Source organism: Pyrgilauda ruficollis, unplaced genomic scaffold, assembly GCF_017590135.1.
Source record: "Pyrgilauda ruficollis isolate IOZ18807 unplaced genomic scaffold, ASM1759013v1 scaffold29, whole genome shotgun sequence".
NCBI lineage: Eukaryota > Metazoa > Chordata > Aves > Passeriformes > Passeridae > Pyrgilauda > Pyrgilauda ruficollis.
The window spans coordinates 15,831,354-15,852,003 of record NW_024524266.1 but is presented as its reverse complement, the minus strand read 5'-3'; the positions used below and the strand labels follow the sequence as shown (position 1 = coordinate 15,852,003).

The following is a 20,650-nucleotide window of genomic DNA, read 5'->3' as shown; positions in this document are numbered from 1 at the left end:
GGCTAAGAAACAAAGAGAGAAGTTCTTCAATGGCTGACATTGGAAAGATTTTTTTCTTTTTTTTTCCTTGTCAATTTCACAAGGAAATCAGAAGCTGCCTGTTTACTTCTGTTGTGATAAAGCTGTTGAAGGTGGTTTTTTTTCCCTCTGATGCTGACATGCAAGGGGTTTGTGTTTGTTTTGTTTTTTTTTCATGACAGGAAGTGAATAATAAAAAGAATCAGAGCCAATATACCACCAGGGCAAAAACCCACGCTGCACATTAGTGCTTGAAAGAATCCCATCCCAGTTCTCCCTGCACATCAGTCCCATAGTCCCTGGAGCTCAGCACTTCTTCCCACACAGACAGATGTGATAGATTTGCAAATACTGGCAAGAGCACAGAGACATCTTGTTATGAGCTTAATGGCTGAATCGAGCAACAGGCTTGAACTGCCTCTATTTTTATTTTATTTTATTTTTTTTAGGTCAGCGTTGGCAGTGATTTAAAAACAGGATGGATAAAGGAGTGGAGTGCTTTCTGAAATTATAATCAAAATATCATCTGTCTGTTAGGTTTCTGCTGTAAGCAGTCTCTCTGCCTGATGTTGAGTTGTATTGGCAAACAACATGTGCCACTGGGATGTTTAAAAAGTCATAAGAGGTTTGTAAATCAGTTCTGTGCAACATGCTACCGATTTGTTATTTTCTTGTTTTATCTGTTAATAGGAAAGGAGATAGATGATACAAATGGCAATATGGTGTGCTTTGCTTTGTTGGGGGTTTGTTAGGTGTTTGTGTCCTAGTAAATTACAGTGAGGTGGTAGATTTGTTACTCTGCGGAGGTTGTTAACCTGAAGTAATTTGATTTATTTATGTTGAATTGGGGACCTCTCCTCCCATATCAATTATGTCAAAAACATCATTTTGCAGTCGTGTTCTCTTTTCTTCCCTGACATAGAAGTCCTGAATTTTAATGTAGCCCTTTATTATGGTACAGAAGAGTTAGAGAATTGAGAACTTGGTTCCCATGTCCAGTCCATGGGTTGACCATTATCTTCAAGTCCCAACATTCCTCTGGTTTAGCTTACTGAGACAATAAACGTGGCTGCCAAGTTTGGATGTTGAAATCCATTTCTTTTCAATAGTCACTCTGACACACGCTGAACCCAATCCCCTAAATGGTTTCTGAACAGGCAGTTTATTGTTGTCCTCGTCTCCAGATTGCTGCTGGCCTCCTCGGTATTTGCTCCAGCTCTGCATTACTGTCACGCTCATGCCGTTGGAAAGGAGATATTTTCAAGTTTATCAATACTTGGGCTTTGAAAGGACTTCTCAAGCAGGGAAATAAACAGCCTCTGTGTAAAACCTTTGTTAATGGGTGGCTGAAAGTCACCCAAACCATTTCTGTGACGATTTTCTTTCATTTAAGCCATTACTGGTTGTGGAAGAGTAAGGCAACATTAAACTAAAGCTGACAGCAATCACTGAAAAAAATACCCATTTTTATCATTCCAGATTTTCTACATGTTCCAAATTCTCTGTGACTTTGAGGCTTGTTCTTTTCCTTTGCAGCACAGGCTCTGTAGTCTCTGAGCATTGAGGTCAGAGCCTGCTACCTGCAGCATGTAGAAGGGAGAATGGGGCAGGTGGTCTCTGACCACCAGCAATTATTGAGTGTACAGTGATAATCTGACATAAATCTACAGAGAAGCTTTGCCTTGTTCTCTGTTGTTGAAGATAGAGCAAAAAGACCTTACAAAAAACCAAAACATAGTGTGTCAAAATGCTCCAGGTTATCCGTGCAATCTAAGTGCTGGCTAATAGGCACAAAGAGATACATATTAAACACCTTCAGTAGCCTGGATGTTTCTCACTGTTAGGCAGTCACAGCGTTCATAGCTGCTGAAAATGGTATTAAGTTTTTAAGAGCCTCTCAATTTCTTTGTAGTCCCCCAAAACCACAATCACCACCACCAAACTGGGAAATCCAAACCCAACCAAAATACCCAGCATATTTGACCACTCACTTTTGTTATTTCTCTCTATGGCCCAACATATTTTTACTCTTTTCCAATTGACTGGAGGAACATCAATAGGGAAGAGAAACTGTTTGTGGGCTGAAGGTTTCTGCCCTCCTATGAATGAAGCAGATGTTCACCTGAGGCCACCAGAGTTTTGAACTCTCCCAGTGTAAAGAGAGGAGGCAAATATGGATTTCCTGCATGTGGAGGATTGTTAAATATGTAAGTTATTGCAAATATTGTCACTAGACACTTCTTTGGGCTATTTTTTTAAGTACAAAATGCTGAGTAGCACTACATTTCTTGCAAAACTTGATCCAAATATGCTCTGCTGGTCTCAAAGCCATTGCCAGAGAGTCTAAATAATCCACATGAGTTTTTGTGGATTGCAACTAAAGCTGGGTGTAAAACAGACCACAGGTCTCTGTCGAGATTAGGGCCTTGTGATCAAATTTAGAAACAGGCATTTACGCTCCTGAAATTCTTAGAGTAAAGGTTTGTCACCTTGAAATGAAGATAAGCCAGGAGGATCACAGTTCTACTATCATATTCCTTCAAGGTAACTTTCACTTATAGCCATTAAATATGCTACTAGGCCTCAGTTACTGACAGCATGTGCTATTAAGGGTGACTTTCGGTATTTTAAAACAAAGAAATTGCACAATAAGCATTTCCTTTCCTGGGTTTTCTCAGTCTCCTTCTCCCTCAAATAATCAAAATGCTGCTGCTGTTACAGTGTGCTCTGTTCTGCTTCAGATTATTTTCTACATCAGTTCATGACTTGCAGTTCCTGTGGGCTGCAAATTAATCCTTAGCAGTCTCTTGGAGTGTACTGTACATCCAGGTTCTTCAGTGTATTAATTTGACTATCAGTGTAGAAAATGCCAGTGGCTGTAAGGTTATATTACACACTTCATTTTTGTGTTTATTTTTCTGTATAATCCAGGAAATTACTTATAAACTTATAATCAGCATGACTAGACACATTAAGCTTTAAAACTGAAAAATACCACTTTTCAGGTTTTTAAGGATAGATTTTTAAAAATGGACAGAATAAGAGTGTTTCTTCAAATGACTTTTCGAATGAAACCATTTACATGATTTAATGTGGCCTATCTCTAGAGGCCGTACGTACTGTACAAAGTACATATTGTAAAAAGCTGCCTTATAAAAATCTGGGTTTGGGTGAAGGATGCTGCAGTCCTTTTCCCAAGTATTGTGTGGATGCCTGTTTTTCCTTCCTGTGTAAACTAAATAGGCCTGGCACTGAGTGCAGGGGGAGAGTTTCAGCCCAGGTCCCACCTGTTTGGGATTTGGGAGTGAAGGGATGTTCCCACTGTTAGGAAGAGAAATAGACAGGCAGCTTGTGTGCACTCCTTCCTCTGCTTCCTCTGCAGCTCCTGGGCTGTGTACAGCGTTAGTACTGCGTGGTTTTGGTGGGAGTGGAAAAGGTCAGTTGTAAGTCAATAGTCCTGGATTTTTTTTCCCCCTGTTTAAGCAGCTACTGACTTACCACAACTTGTGTTAACATTTGCACATTTAGTTTGGTGACAACACTGTTTTAGAGTTTGTTTATTTTTCCCCTGCTCGGGAGGGAGATTGAAATCCCAAAAGTCAGGGAAGGTTGCTGCTTCTCTCCCAAAAAAGGAGGAACCTGTCTGGGGATGGGCTGGGGGTCATTTGCTGGGAAGGAATCAAATTTGTTTCACAGGGCTCCCTGGGGAACTGTGCAAAGATATAAAAATATCTTCACCCCGCTTTGTAGCCCGAATGTTCCTTGGGAAGCTGCAACCCATAATTTAAATCCATTGCACATGCCACCCTGGAAGCAGAGCCTTATACGTCGAGTGCATGGGCTGTCCTATTATGGGAAATCAACTTTGTTTTGAAGGGGAAGCACAGAGAGCATTGCTTCTGCGCAGGTCCTGGAATTTGAAACATTTCGGGGCCTCCAAAGAGCCCTGGCATTAGTTCCCATGCCGGCTGGGTGAAGTGAGGATCCCTGCCTCTCCCTGCCTCTCCCTGCCCGGGACTCCCGCGCGGACCCCGCGGGCAGCGGGCGCTGCCGGCATCCCACCCCGGGCACTGCTGCCCGCTCCTCTGTGCGGGGACACAGCTGGCCTTGAGCAGGGACAAGCCCAATCCAGCAAAAGCTACCGGAGCAGAAAAGTTGGGGATATACTTTGCCAAGAAACATTTTGCTGTTGTTTTCTTTTTCCTCTGTTTTGTGGAGAGATTTCATGTCTGCTCACATGCTTTGGTATGAGGAAGTGGAAGATGATTGTAAGTATGAACAGACTGACATAATTTATCACAATATTCACTTTGACAGAGCAGTGTCGTGCTGCACAGCCCACTAACAGCATGCATTTTTAAATGTTTGTTTTCCAAGTCTAAAGGAGGAGAGCACCTGAGGGGGAAAATAAAGTGATGATTTTTTTTTTTTTTTTTGGTCTCTAATAGGGGGCTAATATCCTTTACATTATATATAAAAGAAGTCATCCTGAAACAGTACCCAGCTCTCCTTTGAAGAAAAATAACACATTTCTTTCTGAAGTTCAACAGTTATTAAAGCATGGGGTTAAAAAAGAGAGAATTGAGAGACACACCAATACACTTGAAAAAAAATAGCGTCATTATCCTAATAATTTGGCAACACATCAAAGGAGTAATCAGTTTCTTTGAACTTTAATGGCATATGCAGTTTCATTGCCTAATATTAACTTACAGAGTAAGAGAGCTCTTCTCTGGTTGCTGAACTGTCTGGTATCAGCTGAATGAGGGGGTGTCAGTTTAGTTTGGAGTGAGCAGCAGCTGAGCTCTCCCATGCGCTTCCCAGAAAAAAAGAAATCCAGAAAAACCCAGGCATCTTTTCCAGACGTGCACTTGTTTGTTGGTATAAAACGAACCTCTATGTGCAATATGAAGAAAAACAGAGGATGCCAAGAGCAGGAGACTGAAGAGAGCCAAGAATGAAAGAATGACAGAGAGTTTTAAAATCCATCTACCATGCTCCCAGATGATCTTTCTTCTTCCTCCCCCACCCAGGCTCTCAGAACAGACTGTGCCAGTAAAAAAAGAAGTGTCAGTTTTCTGGACATAATCTGTGCTCTCTGCCCCCTGTTTTATAATGTATTTTGGCTCTTCTACTTTCAGCTTAGTCCTGTATCTTTATAATAATAGAATTTCTGGTTTTCTCTATTTTCTGATCATAAAAGGCAGGGAAATACAGACATGTTGTCATTTATCCCCATAGCATATAATGGACTGCATGGCCCATGTGATGAAGACAGTCTTAAAATAAGATTAGATTTTTTTTATGTTTGACAGAAAGGAAGCTTAAAACAGAAAATTTCAAGGTGCGGATGTGGTCTTATGCCATATATTCTTTCCTTTTTTGCAAGATGAAGTCAAGCATTATTTTTTTGTGCAATAAATAAAACTTGAATTAGCTATAATTTTCTAGACAGTTTTGTGCTGCTTAGAGAGCTCCTTCAGCGATAACATCTTTTACTTATTGGACACAGTCTAGAAGTTCAAGTAAGGTAGAAGAGAGAGAGCATCATTATCACAAACTGAATAATTATGAGAAAGTTTTCTTAACTTCTGAAAATGTTGGAGATGCAGCTGGGAAGAAGAAATGTCTTGGGTTTCTCCTAAGAGGCTTTAGTCCTGGCTAGCAAGATGATTCTTTGGAGAGGAATAAGGATAATTTGTTTTCTTCACTTTTCTATATACTCCCTTTCCAAGGGAAATCACAATATCAGCCCAGATTTCTTTTCCTCAGCCTTGGGGAAGGGATGGTGCTGCAAGGAAAGTTGGGCAGGTGCTTGCTAAGTAAGGGGGAAAGATATTTACTGCTTAGTTCAAAAGTTGTAATTTCACTCTGGGCACGTAGAAGATTAGTAGATGAAAGAAAGAAAAAAAAAATAGTTGTGATAGAGGTTTTGTAAAATATGAATAGAAACCAGAGTTGCATCTAGCAGATGAACAGCATTCATGACAAGAGCCGTTAAATCACTTGCAAAATAATGTTATGTAACTGTGTCCATATCTAAAATGAAGGGGTGATGTCCTAGCACTTCTTGGGAGCTGTTTAGCTGCATGGATTTCCTCAGCTGTATCCTCACTCTTTTAAAGAACATGACATTTTTCTTTATATAATTTTCTATAATATTTTCAAGGGGGTTTTTATAGCTTTATTTCAATAAACATGGAAAAACCTGTATCTGAACTTTGTGAAAAAGTGTGCCCAAAACAATGTTCCCAAATTTGCCCACTGCCATCATTCAGGACACGTCACATCTACTTGTTGTCTGTGCCTCCTTTGCTTCTCTTTCCATATTGGATGAAAACTTTTTGCTTTTAAAGGTGGCAGTGGTCACTTACATCTCTGTATTGTTTTTAAATCCATCCTTTCTCTTTCTTGATGGCCCCTCTTCAGCCCTTCATCCACTCTGCACTCATCTCTTCCCTTTGGTGTTTCATTCTCCCCTGTACCACAGCAGTAAAGATGGGTTCTTCATTCCCTGATTCATCTCACTTTAGCTGAGAATGACCTTTGTGAAAATACAAAGGTATTTATTCATTGCCAAGGGCTTTGCTTTCTTTCCTGAGCTGTTCAGTGTTTACTTCTTCCTGAGTCAGACTGGAAACTCCTTGGGGCAGCTGCTGTCTCTTCCTCGATTTCTGCAGAGCCTTTGACAATGACACCTAAGAAATAAAGTGGCGAGGAAATGAGATATCATAAATTTCATTTTGTTTTAATTAAGATGAGATTACTGGGAACTTCGTTTCAGAAGCCAGTCTCCCTAGGGGATTCAGTATCATTCGCTGTATTTTTTCCTTCTAGCAGATATAATCCTCTTTCTGTGTCCTTATTTTGACATGGAACCAAATTCTGCATGCAGTCACACACAGGCATCCTCTTTCTCTGCTTGGATTTGCACAAAGTAGTGACTAAAAATAGAATTAATCATCCAGCATGGAAAAGAAATTAATCCTGCCTGAAAGTTGGTGGCCACAAGGGGTCTCTTAGAGGATGCCATGGATGTTTCTTAGCAGGGGTCCATCCAGGTTCACACATCAGCTCAGATCAGAAATTTCTGAAGTGAATTCCCAGATGTCAGATTGCCTGCTGTGCACCAGTGCCCAACCCAGGGATGTGCCCTGCATCCCTTTTGGAGGAGGCTGACTCAAAGCCACGCTCTGGGTCTGGCTGGTGGGCACAGACTCATAGTGGCTGTGTGGGGCACTGGGGTCACACTGAAGCTCCTCAGAATGAGCCCTGTGACACACACACGCCTTGCAGGGGAATGCTGGCTTGGCAGGCTGCTCCTGATGGGCCACATGATCTGCTGTGGCCCAAGACAACCCAGGGAGATAGGAGGAGCATGGCAGCAAACTTCTTTGGATCTTGGTTCTAAGGAGAGAACTTGGAAAGTCACACCCTAGCTAGTGCAGGAGGGTGCTTCGTTCTGTCTGCTCCCTCATCCCTGGTCCTCTGGCCGCCCATGGGCATCTCAGCTGCCCACAGATCCCTCCAACACAGTTATTGATCAGGGGAATTCAAAGAATTGAAAGAATGAGAGTCTAAGAGCATGCTACATTCTGTGAAAATATAAACTTTTTTTAAAAGGAAACAAGTCAATTATGTTACTAATTGAATGAGTTGCTGATAAGATCACATTATTTATTACTGAAAAGATAAAATATTTATAGAAAAAGGTTAAACATCTGACTACTAATGTGAAATTATTCAAGCCGAATTGTCCAAGGGGTTAAGTGTTTTTAAATTATCTCCAGAGGAAACAGGATTAGACTCATATATTTTTTTCATGGATTACTGTGAGACAAAATCACATTGAATGGTATTTTGAACCAAGCAGCCTCAATTTGAAAGAGCTGACTTGTTGATTTTCACAGTGCATTTTCAATTAAATGTTACCCCAAAGCTTAATTATCATTTAGGAGGATAACCATTGTACTGTGCTATAGCTAACTGCTGGATAATGACTTCTCAATAACTTTAGTGGAACTTTGTAACATCACATTGCTGTCGCAGGAGATGCACTTGTGGTAATACTGTATCACTGCCAGGGGAAGCACAACAGCATTGGGAATTTTAAATAATTGTGCCTTATCAAAGGCTGAGCTTTATGGAGAGCAGGAATAATGGTTAGTGGAGTGTGGCTTTCCAGAACATCTTGCCAAATGCTGCACAGAGGAACAAGATCCTTCATCTTCCCAGAAAAACACGTGGAGCAAAGGAGTTGTTTGGGCTCAGAGTACTCGCTTCACAGACCACAGAGACTTCCCTTCTAGGTTACTTACCACATGTGCAACAGGTCAGAACATTTTTAATTATGTGTTTTGAAGGACAGATAAGCTGCATTTTAAGAAAACCATAAACTTTCTTGGTTCTTCTTGCAAGTCGTACTATGGGATATTATTTAGAGCATGAGGCTGATACTATTTGAGAGATTTTCTGGTCCTTTCTCAAATTCTGTATTTTTAAAATATCCATATCTATCTGTTGGCCTTTTTTCAGTTGTATGAAGTCTTTTATTCTGAAGAGCAAATATAGTTTTTAAATATTATGGGAATGTGTAGAAGAAATAGTATTATGTGAGCAGAAGCATATGTTCTTGTAATTTTGGATATGTTCATACAAGATAACAGTTAGCATGCCAGATTTATACTTAATTTCTTTCTTGAAGATTTTTAAGGGATTATCATCTTCAGCAGAGAAAAAGTAGCATAGTTTCAATGATAATGAAATAAGAAGATACAGTTATAAAAGTTTCCTCAAAGAAACCATTATAGAAGTATGTTAGTCCTAATGGTGTGGTTTTTTTTCCTCTAGAGTAGTTTTCTATTAAGTAATATAATAGTTTGAGGGTACCTTAAAAAAGAAAAAAAAAAGCTTAAAAAACTTCGGTGTGTAGAAATGACCTAAATGTGGATCCAGAAAATCACATTTTGCTTAGCTTGCCTTTGCTAAAATCTTTGGCAAGAACTCTGGGGACCTAAAGGTATTGCAAGCACCCCAGAATGAGAGAGAGAGAAAATTAGTGTTAGTCAGGTTAATCAAAGTTTCTGTGCCTGTTCCTTTAAACCAGTTCATTCCTCTGGATGCCAATAAAGTCTGAGAAAACTCTGGGTCTGTTGGCCTTCAGAAGTATCCCAGTAAAAACAGTAATGCCAGCACCTGATATTTTTAATATAAACTTGGAAAGAAGAAGGGCAGATAATTCACACTGGATGAGGTACACAGCGTTGTTCAGCTGGACACACAATAACCTGTATTTTTTGTGAAGTGTGAAAGTTGTTATCCCATGTGAGAAATCAGCTACACTGGCTGCAGGAGCGTGGCCATGAGCATGGGATGCCTGCAGGGGAGCCTCCCTGTCCCACCACCCCAGGGCTGGCTATGTTCTAAAATTGGTGCCTGCCTACGTGGCAGAGCGTCTGCATGCCTGCACGCTGGTTTGTACAGGAAATTATCCCCAGGTAAGCCTTTTAATTCTCTGTAGCACAGGGAATTGAGGGAATTTAAAGGGTGATTGGAATTTGACATTTCTGCCTTTTTATTCTGAAAGATACTTTGATTAAAGTGTTGAAAAGCCCAGCTAATGGAGGTGTTGCTGCTATTTCAGATATACAGAGTATGAAATTTGAAGGCAAGCCAAATCACAATGAAACAGAATAATGATGTCCTTGGTTTATTTTTCACTTGGTACATTCAGGTTTTGATTGGATTGTGAGTGAGGCAACAGTTTTCTCTCGCAGAAATCACTGCTAGTCCTTGGAGGTTTGCAGCCTGTTGTCAAAGCAGAAGCGTTTCCCTGTGAAGGTCATGGACTGCAGTGGCTGGAGGAAACCGAGGGGTGGGAGGGGAAGGAAGCAAAAAAAGAAAGAAAGGATTTCTTTATTGGTCCTAACCAGGTACAGGCTTCTCATAAGAACCATTTCTGCAGTGAAATCTATTACTGCTTTGACACAGCTTGAACTCTACTGATGGTGTGTGTATCGAAGAAGTTGTTTAGAAATCTGAGGTCTCGTTCATCTGTCCTCCTCTCTCCTAAGCCTCTCTGTGCTCATCACACACAAATGCTTCAATACCTTTCAGCTTGTTTTCTCAGTGTTGGTCCCCCTCCCCCCCCCCCCCACCCCAGTATTTTAAACTTTTTATTTGGAAAAGACTGTTCATGAAGTGTTTCACTCTGAACAGACCTCAAAGCTACAGAGCTGTTGCTGAGCTTGGGGAAAATTAATGCAAGCGCTGTTTTTTCTAAAACATTGATAACATTAAATAGTTAGCATTGCTGGAGGTGTTAAAGAGCATCTTGTGAAGTTACTGGGTGGTGGATTTTCTCTGACGTGTTCTGATGTAAATGTCTGATGCTGTGGATAGCAATAACTGGGAGTGTTTGTGCCCATTTCTTTGACACAGGGAAAAATGCTGTTAGACATAAATCTATCCTGTCACATTCCTGGGCTTAGAAAGTAGGAGTCCCCAGCCCTCCCTGGCTGTCTGACTTATTCCAAAGCTGATCAACTAATAAGAAAGGAAAACATAAGCAAGTCTGTTTGGGCTGGGAGGACCAAGATGGACAGAAGCTCTCCAGAGATTCAGGTGGGACTAGCCCAAGACAATCCTGCCCAGTTAATGAGGGCACCTGCTCATTGACATGAAGGGGAAGAGGAAACTGAGAAGTTACAAACCTGTGGTGGATTTGTGGACATGATGTGTACAGGCTTACTAACTCAAAAACAACTCAGTTTCGTTGTTTTGTTTTTTTTGGTTTTTTTTTTTTTTTTTTTTTTTTTTTTTGTGCTGCTTTTAATGAAGATTTAAAAAACCCCAAATTATTTTGCACTGGATTTCAGGAATACAACAGTATTTCTTTTATTCATTTGACTTTATTTACTGTTGACCTTTTCTTATCATGTAATTTAATACATATTTTATTTCCTGCCCCACCCTTCCCAGCCCTGCCAACCATGCTGGAAATAGAGATCAGTATATTTTTACACTGAATTCTAAGATCACATTTATAAATGCTTGGTTGGTTGATGGTTACTCACGCTCCAAAAATGCAGAAGATCCAGATTAAAGTGTTTGCTCTGCTTATACTCTGTTTACAGAGGAGAAAGTTTTGGTAGCATTGGATGTTGAATGGAAACCAAAGGTGAAGCCAAGTAACTTTTCACAAAAACGAATTCTTGTTGTCTCGCCAAAACATGAGAACAGTTCCTTTTATAGTAGTCTGTAAAGGACAAGCATGTTGTAGGCTTCATTCTGACCTTTCTGTTCTTCCTAATAATTAAATAAATCAGTTTTAAAAGCTATAGCAAGAATCATGGAGGGAAATTAAAACTGTGAAATAAAGGGTGGATTCTAGAAGCAGGTATCTAACAGTAGAATATGTAACACTTACTGTAAACAAGACACTTACTATAAACAAATTTATATTTATAAATAAAATAAATCATCCTAAATCTGATTTTTTTCTTTCTGTTACCGTTTAAAGTTCCATGATACCTGTATCCTTACCTACAGGTTGGCTCAATTATACTAGCATAGATTTGAAAGAGGTTGCTTGCATCAGGATGCTTTCTAGAGGGCATATAAGCAGAACTTGTATTTAGTTGTATCAAATTCCTCTATTAGGAGTAAAAGCTATCCTCAGTGAAGTGGTGTTTCTGTCCTGATTACCTGATTCATATAAAGCTTTAGAGAATATAAGTTGGGGCACATTTTTGCCTTGGGAAAGGAAATCTATTGGATTATGTTGTCCATCTCTATTTCCTGTTCAAAACAAGGCATGTCTTTACAGAATCAATTCAGAATTACTGCTGGGTTTAGCACAGTCGCTAACTTAATAATGTTTTTCAACTGTTACAGCTAAAAACCATAATTGGAAACATTTTATGTTTCTTTTGAAAGAAACTGAATGACAGTGAACATTCACCCTTTCATCTTGTAAGGACAAACCTATTTTTCTTGGGGAATAGTAGCTGAATTGTGGAGCCCAAACTCTTTCTACGAATACTGTTGTCAGCTCTCTTTTTTCTCTTTAGTCCTTTTGCTGTTTTTCCATTTCTCTGAGTCATCCACATCCATTGCTGCACTGCTCTAGCTACTTTAAATAAGCCCTTTCCTCCCCCAAGAAGGCGTGCTAATTATTGCATGTTATCTTAAGCTGATTTAACAGTCATTTTGCCAACTCTTCGCAGCTGCTGCTATTGCTGAATTGATTCATTTTGCACTTGACATGTCGCAGGCAAATGTGAAGCAAAGTTTACTTGACCAATAATCCTCCCCCTAACTGAAGGAAGGATGTGATTTGAACAAGGACTTGTTCAAAATGTGGACAGAGTTTTTGTGGGGTTTTTTTCCCCCTAAATCTGCCTACTGTAGGCACCAAGGTTATTTGCTTCTTATCTGTTAAATTCTTATCTAGAAAGTGAAAAATGTCTTAGCTCTAAATAGTAACCAAGGAATTCACTTTTTTCCTTGTGCAATAAGTCAATCTATGTAGGCTTTTTTTGATGGATTATGAGTTCCTAAGAGGTGTTGTGTCTGTCTTGGAGTGCTTCCAGAAACTGTTGCTCAGCCTATAAAATGATGATATTTCACAGACTCGCAGAGCAGCCGAGGCTGGAAGATGCCTCTGGAGATCATCTACTCTAATTACCTGCTCAGAGCAGGGTCAGTGAGAGCAGGTTGCTCAGGGTAATGTCAACTCGGGTTTTAAATATCTCCAAGGATGGAGACTCCACAGCCTGTCCCAGCAACTGACTATTCTCACAAAAATCTGTTTTTCTTCTTAAGGGTCTATGGAATTTCCTCTAAATTTCAATTTATGCCTATTGTCTCATTCTGCCAGTGGGCACTGAAAAGTCTGACTGTCTGCGCTGCTCCCTCCCATCAAACATTTAGTTACTGATAAAATCCCCCTGACCCTTCACAGCGCCCAGCTGAGCAGTGCCAGTTTGCTCAGCCTTTGCTCATCTGCAAGGTGGTCCAATCATTTGACATTTCTTTGTGGCCTTTTGAGGGACTCACTCCAGTGCTGGGGCACCCAGCACTGGACTCAGGGCTCCTGTTTTGTCTGACCAAGGTTCAGCAGAGAGGAAGGATCATCTCCCTTATCCTGCTGGAAACAGTCTGCCTGATGCAGCCCAGGATAACATTTGCCTTCCCCGCTGCAAGGGCACATTCCTGGCTCATGCCCAGCTTCGTGTCCTCCAGAACCATTTTTGGAAAGCTGTTTTCCAGCTGTTTGGTCCCCAGCTTCTACTGGTTCCTCCCTCTGTGCAGGACTTGTACTTCCTCTTCCTGAGCTTCATATGGCTCCTGTCAGATTCCTGGACAGACTTTTTACAACCAGCTCCAAACTTGAGCCAGCAGTTCAGCTAGTTTTCTATACACCTCACTGGCCACTTAGTCCATTACTAAAGCCCCAAACTAGGGTTTTTAAATGGAAATGTTATCGGAGACAGTGTTAAAAGTCTTGCTGAAGTCAGGATAAACAGTATCAACTGCTGTCCCCCCCTCACTGAGCCAGTCACCTATTTATAAAATGCTGTCAGGTTGGTCAGGTACCACTTTCCTTTGTAAAACCATGCTGCCTACACTCCCAGTCAGCTTCTTTTCTTTTCTTTCATGTGTTAGGAAATGATTTCAAGGATGATTTGCAGGTTTTTCAGAGGATTTGCTTCTTTGCTTTCCCAGGTTACCCAAATATTCTTTGCTTTATTTGGAAATGAATGCCATTTACTTTCTTCCCCTTGCTCCAGAGCCTCCCACAATCACAAAGGCCTCTCTCAAATAATCAATAGTCACCTTGCAGTGACTCTGACCAGCTCTTTCAGTGCTTTTGTCTGCCCACAGCCTGTCTGACTAGTGTGGAAGGTGGCTTTAAAGAGAGATTTGGGATCTCTCATGTTCTGTTGATGCCAGATTTTTCCTGGGTGCACACAACCATCGAAATTGTCCATATTTGCCTGTGTGCCCATATTATAAACTAGCTGCAGATCAATTTAGAGGCAGTCTTTCAGGATGTGTTCATCCAAATTCTAGCTTATCGGAACATGCCTTTGCTGGAAGCCCATCTAGTTAAATTAATATGTACTATAGGATGCCCATTATTTTTTAAAGTTATTCAAGTTAAAAACTCCTTAAATATATGCGGCAAACACCTGCAGTAGTATCAGCATATTTTTGGAAGTAATTTACAAATTAGAAGTTTGCAAAATATCTAAGGTGGTACTTTAATTTGATTCGTCTTCTGTAAAATATGGTTATTATTTTGAAAACTTATTACAAATTTATTCTGAGTACAAAAATTTTTTAAAAAGCCTGAGGGACCTTTGGTTTATATAGATTTAAGCATGTTGAGATTTTATTTTTGATGTCTTTAATTCAAAATTAAAGGAATAAAAGTAAGCCCTTTAAAATATTTGTTGCCTTCCAAATGAATGCTGTTATTGAGTATACTGTCAGTGTGTCTCTCTTAAAAGTACTGTGGTTAACTTTGCCACTTTAATCCTTAAGATGAATATAAATTCTCTTTGTTCTGTCTTTTTCTGTATCTGTCTTATGTTTGGGTAATTTTTGTTATAATCTTCTGTTATTATAGCAACTTCAGTATGCTTCCTAATTATTTTCTAGTAACAAGAAACCATCAGTTTTTAATAACTAATAAGAGATGTTAATTATTTTTCTGGCCATATTTGCTTATGTTACCTGAGTTATAAGTCCTTTTTTTAACGTTATTTTCATTTGTTAAAGTGCAGCAAAGAAAGAATTATCTGCTTTTTGAACTGTTAAGTAGCATATCCTGTGATTATGAATGTGTAGCTCAGTTAAATGCTAAAATGTGGAATAAGATATTTGAAGTGAGGTATTGGAAATATTTACTTATAATCAGAAGTCATTCAGTTCCATTCTAATGGGGAAGGCTTCCAGCTGGGAACCTATTAGAAACCTGAGGACTTTTTGTGGAAATTTGTAAGATGTACTTTTATATAACAGCTTTATATTAAGACAGAATATTTTTGAGCCAGAGAGAAAATGTATTGTGCATGTCACATTTTCTAGGATTCCCTATGTCAATACCACTTCTTTGAAAGTTATATTCTGTTTCAGTTTTACATCATAGAAATTTGCATCCTCTCTATTTTGTTTTATTGTAATGCTTTGTATTGTAACTTTCATCCACTGAAGCCTGTTTTTTGGTCTACAGCTAAACCTACAGCTGTGACCAGCCATGGGAAGTTACTTTTAGAAATCCACTATTTCTTTCTCACAAAGAAGCAGCACACCTCTCTGCAATTGTCTGAGTTCTTTTCCAAAGAAATACCAGGCATTACATTTTATCTATGATGATTTAATCTTGTGTTTTCTACACAGTAAAAAATCCCTGGGGTTTTTTGGTTTTTTTGGGTTTTTTTTTTTTTTTTGTTTGGTTTTTTTACCCAAGGATTTTTTTTTGTTTTGTTTTAGTTTTGTTTTATTGTTGTGGAGTTGGTTTTTTGGGTTTTATGGTGTTTTTTTGTTGTTTGTCTGGTTGTTTTAGTGAGAATATGTTCCTGGGGAGTTGTTGTACCTGAGTCTGGAATACTCTAAGAATTTTTAATGTACTCCCTGTACCATATAGCCTGCAGTGTGCTGTGAAATATAAATGGATGTGTCAGCAGTCTGCTTTGTAGATATGTAATACAATCAGTGGGTCTACGAGCATTAATTGGATATTAATTGCCAATGTGCTGTGCAAAATTCTGAGGCCCAGATGGGATTATGCATTTGTATCACTGTAAACAAAAACCTGGTTAGTTTTTAGTCAATGAATTTGAATACTGAAATTGGGTTGGCAAAAGAGAGCAAGAATGTATTTTCTGTATGAAAACAGAAGTTTGTCATGGTGTCGCCAGGGCTGCAATTGTAGCTGAAAATGATCAAAGATGTTGCAAGAAAGAATCCTAGAGGTGAGTTTAAGAAGCTTCAAGCACCGCATGTGATGGTAGTGACAGTTTTTAGCTATTACAGCTGTTGTTGAAAGATCTAGTTATTCTGAAGCATATCACACATGATCTGAGTGGAATGAATGTATAAATTGTTCTAATTATTATTGATATGGTATAACAGCTGAAAGTAGTATTTGTGGGAAATGGTATGCACACTTCAATTAAGCTATAATATAAATGCAATTTAAAATGTAACTGCAGATTAAGTGTAACACTCAAGCCTGACTTCACACAGAGAAACCCTCTTATGGGGCCCTGACTGTTAACAATATCATCATTTTTAACAGACAAAAATGTCAGTGCTGCAACCCAGTCAGAATTGCACCAGAAAATCAGTGAATCCCTTGTTTCTGTGACAAATGCAGTCACTACCCCAGGTTTTCTTATGCACAGAGCCTTCCTGCCTTAAGATTTCTTTATGGGGGCCAGGAGGACAGAGCTGGCCTTCAAAGCCATTCAAACACTAGCAGGGCAACTTGCACCTCCAGTTTGTGTGGTTATTTATTCATGCATTCATGTCTTCTCATATTTCCAACAAAAGAAGTGCATTTATATATTTACAAAACTTTTACAAGGTTTTGTTTTGACGATACAAATATCATGGTAAGTGTAGCGTGCCTGAGGAGTAGGGCATGCTGGGGACGGTAGGAGCTGATGAAAAAGCAGAATCAGGAAGGCAGTTTGAAGCTGCACTAGGATGTGGCAGAGAAGTCTGGAGAAAGGGCCTGAGATGCCTGTCAGCCACAGAGCTCTGCCATGATAAGGCATGCCAGTGAAGAGTTTGCATGAGAATGTAAGGTGGAAACCTAAAGAAAGACAAGCAGGAGTAGCAGATCTGGGAGTTCATTTTAACTCTCTTTACTTCTCATTTGCATGCTTGTGTCATCATGTCTTCTCAGGCTGGTTGGCAGGTAGATTTGCAAGACCATGCTGCTGCAGTTACACCTTTCACAAAAGGGAGTATGGTAACAAGAATGAGAAAGCACAGGTTTCTCACTCATAGCCCTTTCTTGTTCTCCTCCCTTTCCCTCCCTGACAGGTCTGCTGTATGTCGCTTCACCATGTCCCTTATAATCTAAATCCTCTTGTTCTGTGTGTACAATAAACCACATGCTTGCTTGATGCAGCATGGTATAAATTACAGAATATGTATAGATTGTGATGGGTTCAATTAATCACAGAGTAGGTTAATTTAGACCTTACACTGGAATATCTGTATTACACATCTTCGACTTGAGCCTCATTTGTGGACATGAAGGACTTGTTATGGTCTCGTTTGTTCTCACTGAAGCTCAGTCTCCAGCACTGGTGCTCTTCTAGGCGCTGCCTTTGGGTCTCTGTGGGATTGGGCCTGTCCACGTCGAGCACCAAAGACTGAAAACCACAGAGGAAAAGCTGCTGCTCTGACTGGGGCTGAGGTTAAAGCCTGACAGGCCCCCACACTTCTGAAACAGAGATCTATTCACTAGAGGCTTGAGGGAGGGAGAAGGAATGTCTGAGCTGAGTGGGACCAGGGCTGCTGGAGGTGCTTCAGGACTGTTCCCATTATCCATTGTTTAACTAGTATTGCCCATAAACTGCTTTGCCAACTGCAGGGCACTGGCCCTCTTTTGCCAATTGTTTTGTCATGATTGTCCTTTTGCCCTCCTCCTCCCACTTTCCTATAAAAAATTATATTCAGTTTTTACATATTTTGAATTAAAATGTTATTGGACCTGTCATGGCTTGGCACAAAAAATGGGCAAATTGGACTGGGCTTGGTTTCCTTTACCCACAGGTAATGGGACTGCTGGTAAATGTCCTGCTAAGTCTTTCCTCTCTCTCTTTCTTTATTGTCAGGAACTGGAGCTTTGGAAGTATCAACATGGTTTACTGTGACTACTGATATTGAATCCCTCTGTTCCTTTTTTCAGACAACCTCCTCATTACTGCTAAGAAATGTCCAGTTACAATGCCAGTTTTGATCCCAAATCACCATCATGACACGCTAATCCCTTTACCCTGTCTGAAAGGGTCTTATTCCCTTTCTGCTTTAAAAAAAACCCCAAAACAATACCACAAGAGAACAAAAGAGAAAAAGATCCTCTCTGGTGGAGTCTTAGTCATCAGGCAATGAACAGGAGTTACTGTTGATTTTATTTCCATGGTATTGATAATATTGCCTCTTGATCTGCTAAAATGACTCCTGTCACCTGTATTACTTTACCATTTATCTCATAAGAACATAAATCTCATGGCATGGCTCATTCTTTGAGCCAAGAAAAATAAGCAAAGTGTTTCTCGTAATGGGGTGGGAGAGTCTGATGGCTGCTCAGTATTGGCTTTGCAGACTTTCCAGTGTCTTCAGCTGTGAGCCAATTTTGTTATACAGTAAATCTCTTCTCCCAGAATAATTCTTTAACTGACCATATAGATTTAATCCCCTTTTGATCCTTGACAAAAACTTCTGTCTCCTTTCCTTAGGGATCTTCAATTTCTTTTACTGTGTTTTCAGAGCTCCTTTTTGCTATTTACTTGGATACTGAAGAAATAGGTGATAGAGAAAAATCCTGTGTACCTAATGCACATTCTCAAGTGCAAGAAGATATTAGGGGAAAAGTGCTTGGATTTTCCAGTGTTTTGAAAACATTATATGGTCTATTTTCCTAGAGAAAGTGGGAAATTCAGTATGGCTTTCATATTTAATGTATACTACCTTGAGTGTTAAAATTCTATGAAATATTTATAAGCTTACAAGCCTTTTCACTTGGCTATTTACTGTTAAACTTCATTGAGTGCAGCTTCTCTGGTTTATTCATATGCCTAAGCTGAGTACAACAATCCTGTGTTCAAAGACTTTTGATAACAACTTTGACTTAAATCATACCGTGGAGAGTGTCTGTGATGATTCTCTCTCCTTGTCTTGAAGCTTGTGAAGGAAGTGATCGCACTGCCTGTTCAAAATTTCTATTATTTGCCTCCCATTAGGTCCTTAAAACTGCACAGTAGTTCCTTTATACTCTTGAGAGCTCACAAGTCTTCTGGGAGCAAGATGTTGTGGGAATCTGCAAATTTACCCTTGGCTGATAATTTTTCATTTCAATATCACTGCTAGAGCATGAGGCTTACTGACCTTTCCAGCCCACTTCAGGGTTTGCCATGCCTTGAAGAACTACTCACACTCAGGTCTTTAGAGATGACTTCAGGAGGCATCTCAGCCAACAAAGAAATTCTTTTTTTGCTTTCTCCTTGTTCTGTGCAATTTGACTGCAATATCCATGATATATAATTTCTTTTGCCTTTTTTTCCTCTCACTGATCCATTTTCTATTATCCACTTTGATAGTATAGAGCATTCTGGATCTAAGATAAAAGCCCTTTTCCCTTCTTTCTAGCTGCCCTACAAATGACTCAAAAGGTATTTGCACGTTTAACAATCTTCCTGATTTACAGCATCGACCTTGCAGAAGATTTGTACTGAGGTTGTGTGTAGCTCAATCAGGAACTGATTCAAATATGCATTTGATAATCATGGATTCACCCTCTTCCTGTTAGCACAGACATGATTCATTCAAAATTTGAGGAGTGGTTTCAAGAACTGTGTCACAAATGTATTATTCTCAATATTGTATAAGCATGCTACTTGACTCAGTTTTTGTATAAGCATTCTAAACTCAGCTTAACTTTGCCTCTCATGGTTTCCCTGACCAATATTTGAGTCTATTTCAGGCATCTTTAGAGAACTTAGGTAATTTCACACAGGTTTAAGAATTTAATATACTGTGGACATGTATATATTTTGTGTAAGAGAGGAATTGTTTGTATACAGGATGCTCTCCTTTTACTAAATACTAGTCCATAGTAAATTAAAAATTGAGAAAAGCCTAAAATATCATCATTAGAAAAATATAGGGAACTGTACTGAGTGCAAAACTGTATTCTGCCTCATGATGAAAGTTAAAACTACTGTACTAAATAGCCATGAAAATGGTATGAAGGGATCCAATTCCTTTCTGATAGATAGTTATGAAGAAAATTATGTCAGACTCTTCTCAGGAGTGCACAGAGAAAGGATGAAACAGGGTTTTGAAATTGAAATGCTGACAAGATACTAAGAATATTGGTTTTTACTATGGGTGTCATCAGTGAAGCAGAGGGGTTGTAGAATCTCATCCCTTGGCAGGGTTCCAAACTCAATTGGACACAGCCCTGAGCTTCTTGATCTAGCTCTAGAGGAGGCCCTGCTTTGAGAACAGTGTTGGACTAGATGGCCTTCCTTGCAGCCTATGTTATTCTGTCTTTATACATTTGCTTTACAAAGAATGTCCTAAGCATATTTAATTTAGAACAGAGTTATAGAATGACACATTTTCTTAAAAAATAAAAAAATCTTACTGAAAACTTTAATTTGGAAACATTTATTGTTTTATTTTATTTTATTTATTCTATTCTATTCTATTATTTTGTTTCAGCAACCTGTGGGGTTTGCTCCTCAACATCTCCCTTGGGACTACTCTGTTAATTCCATTTTGTGTTTATTTTAGTGAGCCACCATTCTAGCTGGGTATTTCCTCAGTGTCAGTGTTCCAAATTGTCCCCTGTAATCATTAGAACTGCTTTTCAATGATACAT

The 20,650-nt window shown here is 39.4% G+C and overlaps 1 protein-coding gene across 7 annotated transcripts in view; it reads left to right on the top strand.

Moving 5' to 3' along the window:
* DMD (dystrophin) overlaps nucleotides 1-20,650 on the top strand; it is a 1,148,466-nt gene that overhangs the window by 168,959 nt on the left and 958,857 nt on the right. Inside the window, exon 1 of one of the 7 annotated variants that reach the window (XM_041472367.1) lies at nucleotides 3,983-4,286. The exons of the other annotated variants lie outside the window; for them this stretch is intronic. Within the exon in view, the coding sequence (XP_041328301.1) occupies nucleotides 4,244-4,286 (43 nt within the window). The 5' untranslated portion in view covers nucleotides 3,983-4,243. Of the gene's footprint in view, nucleotides 1-3,982; nucleotides 4,287-20,650 lie in introns of those variants that run through there. 7 annotated transcript variants of the gene reach the window in all.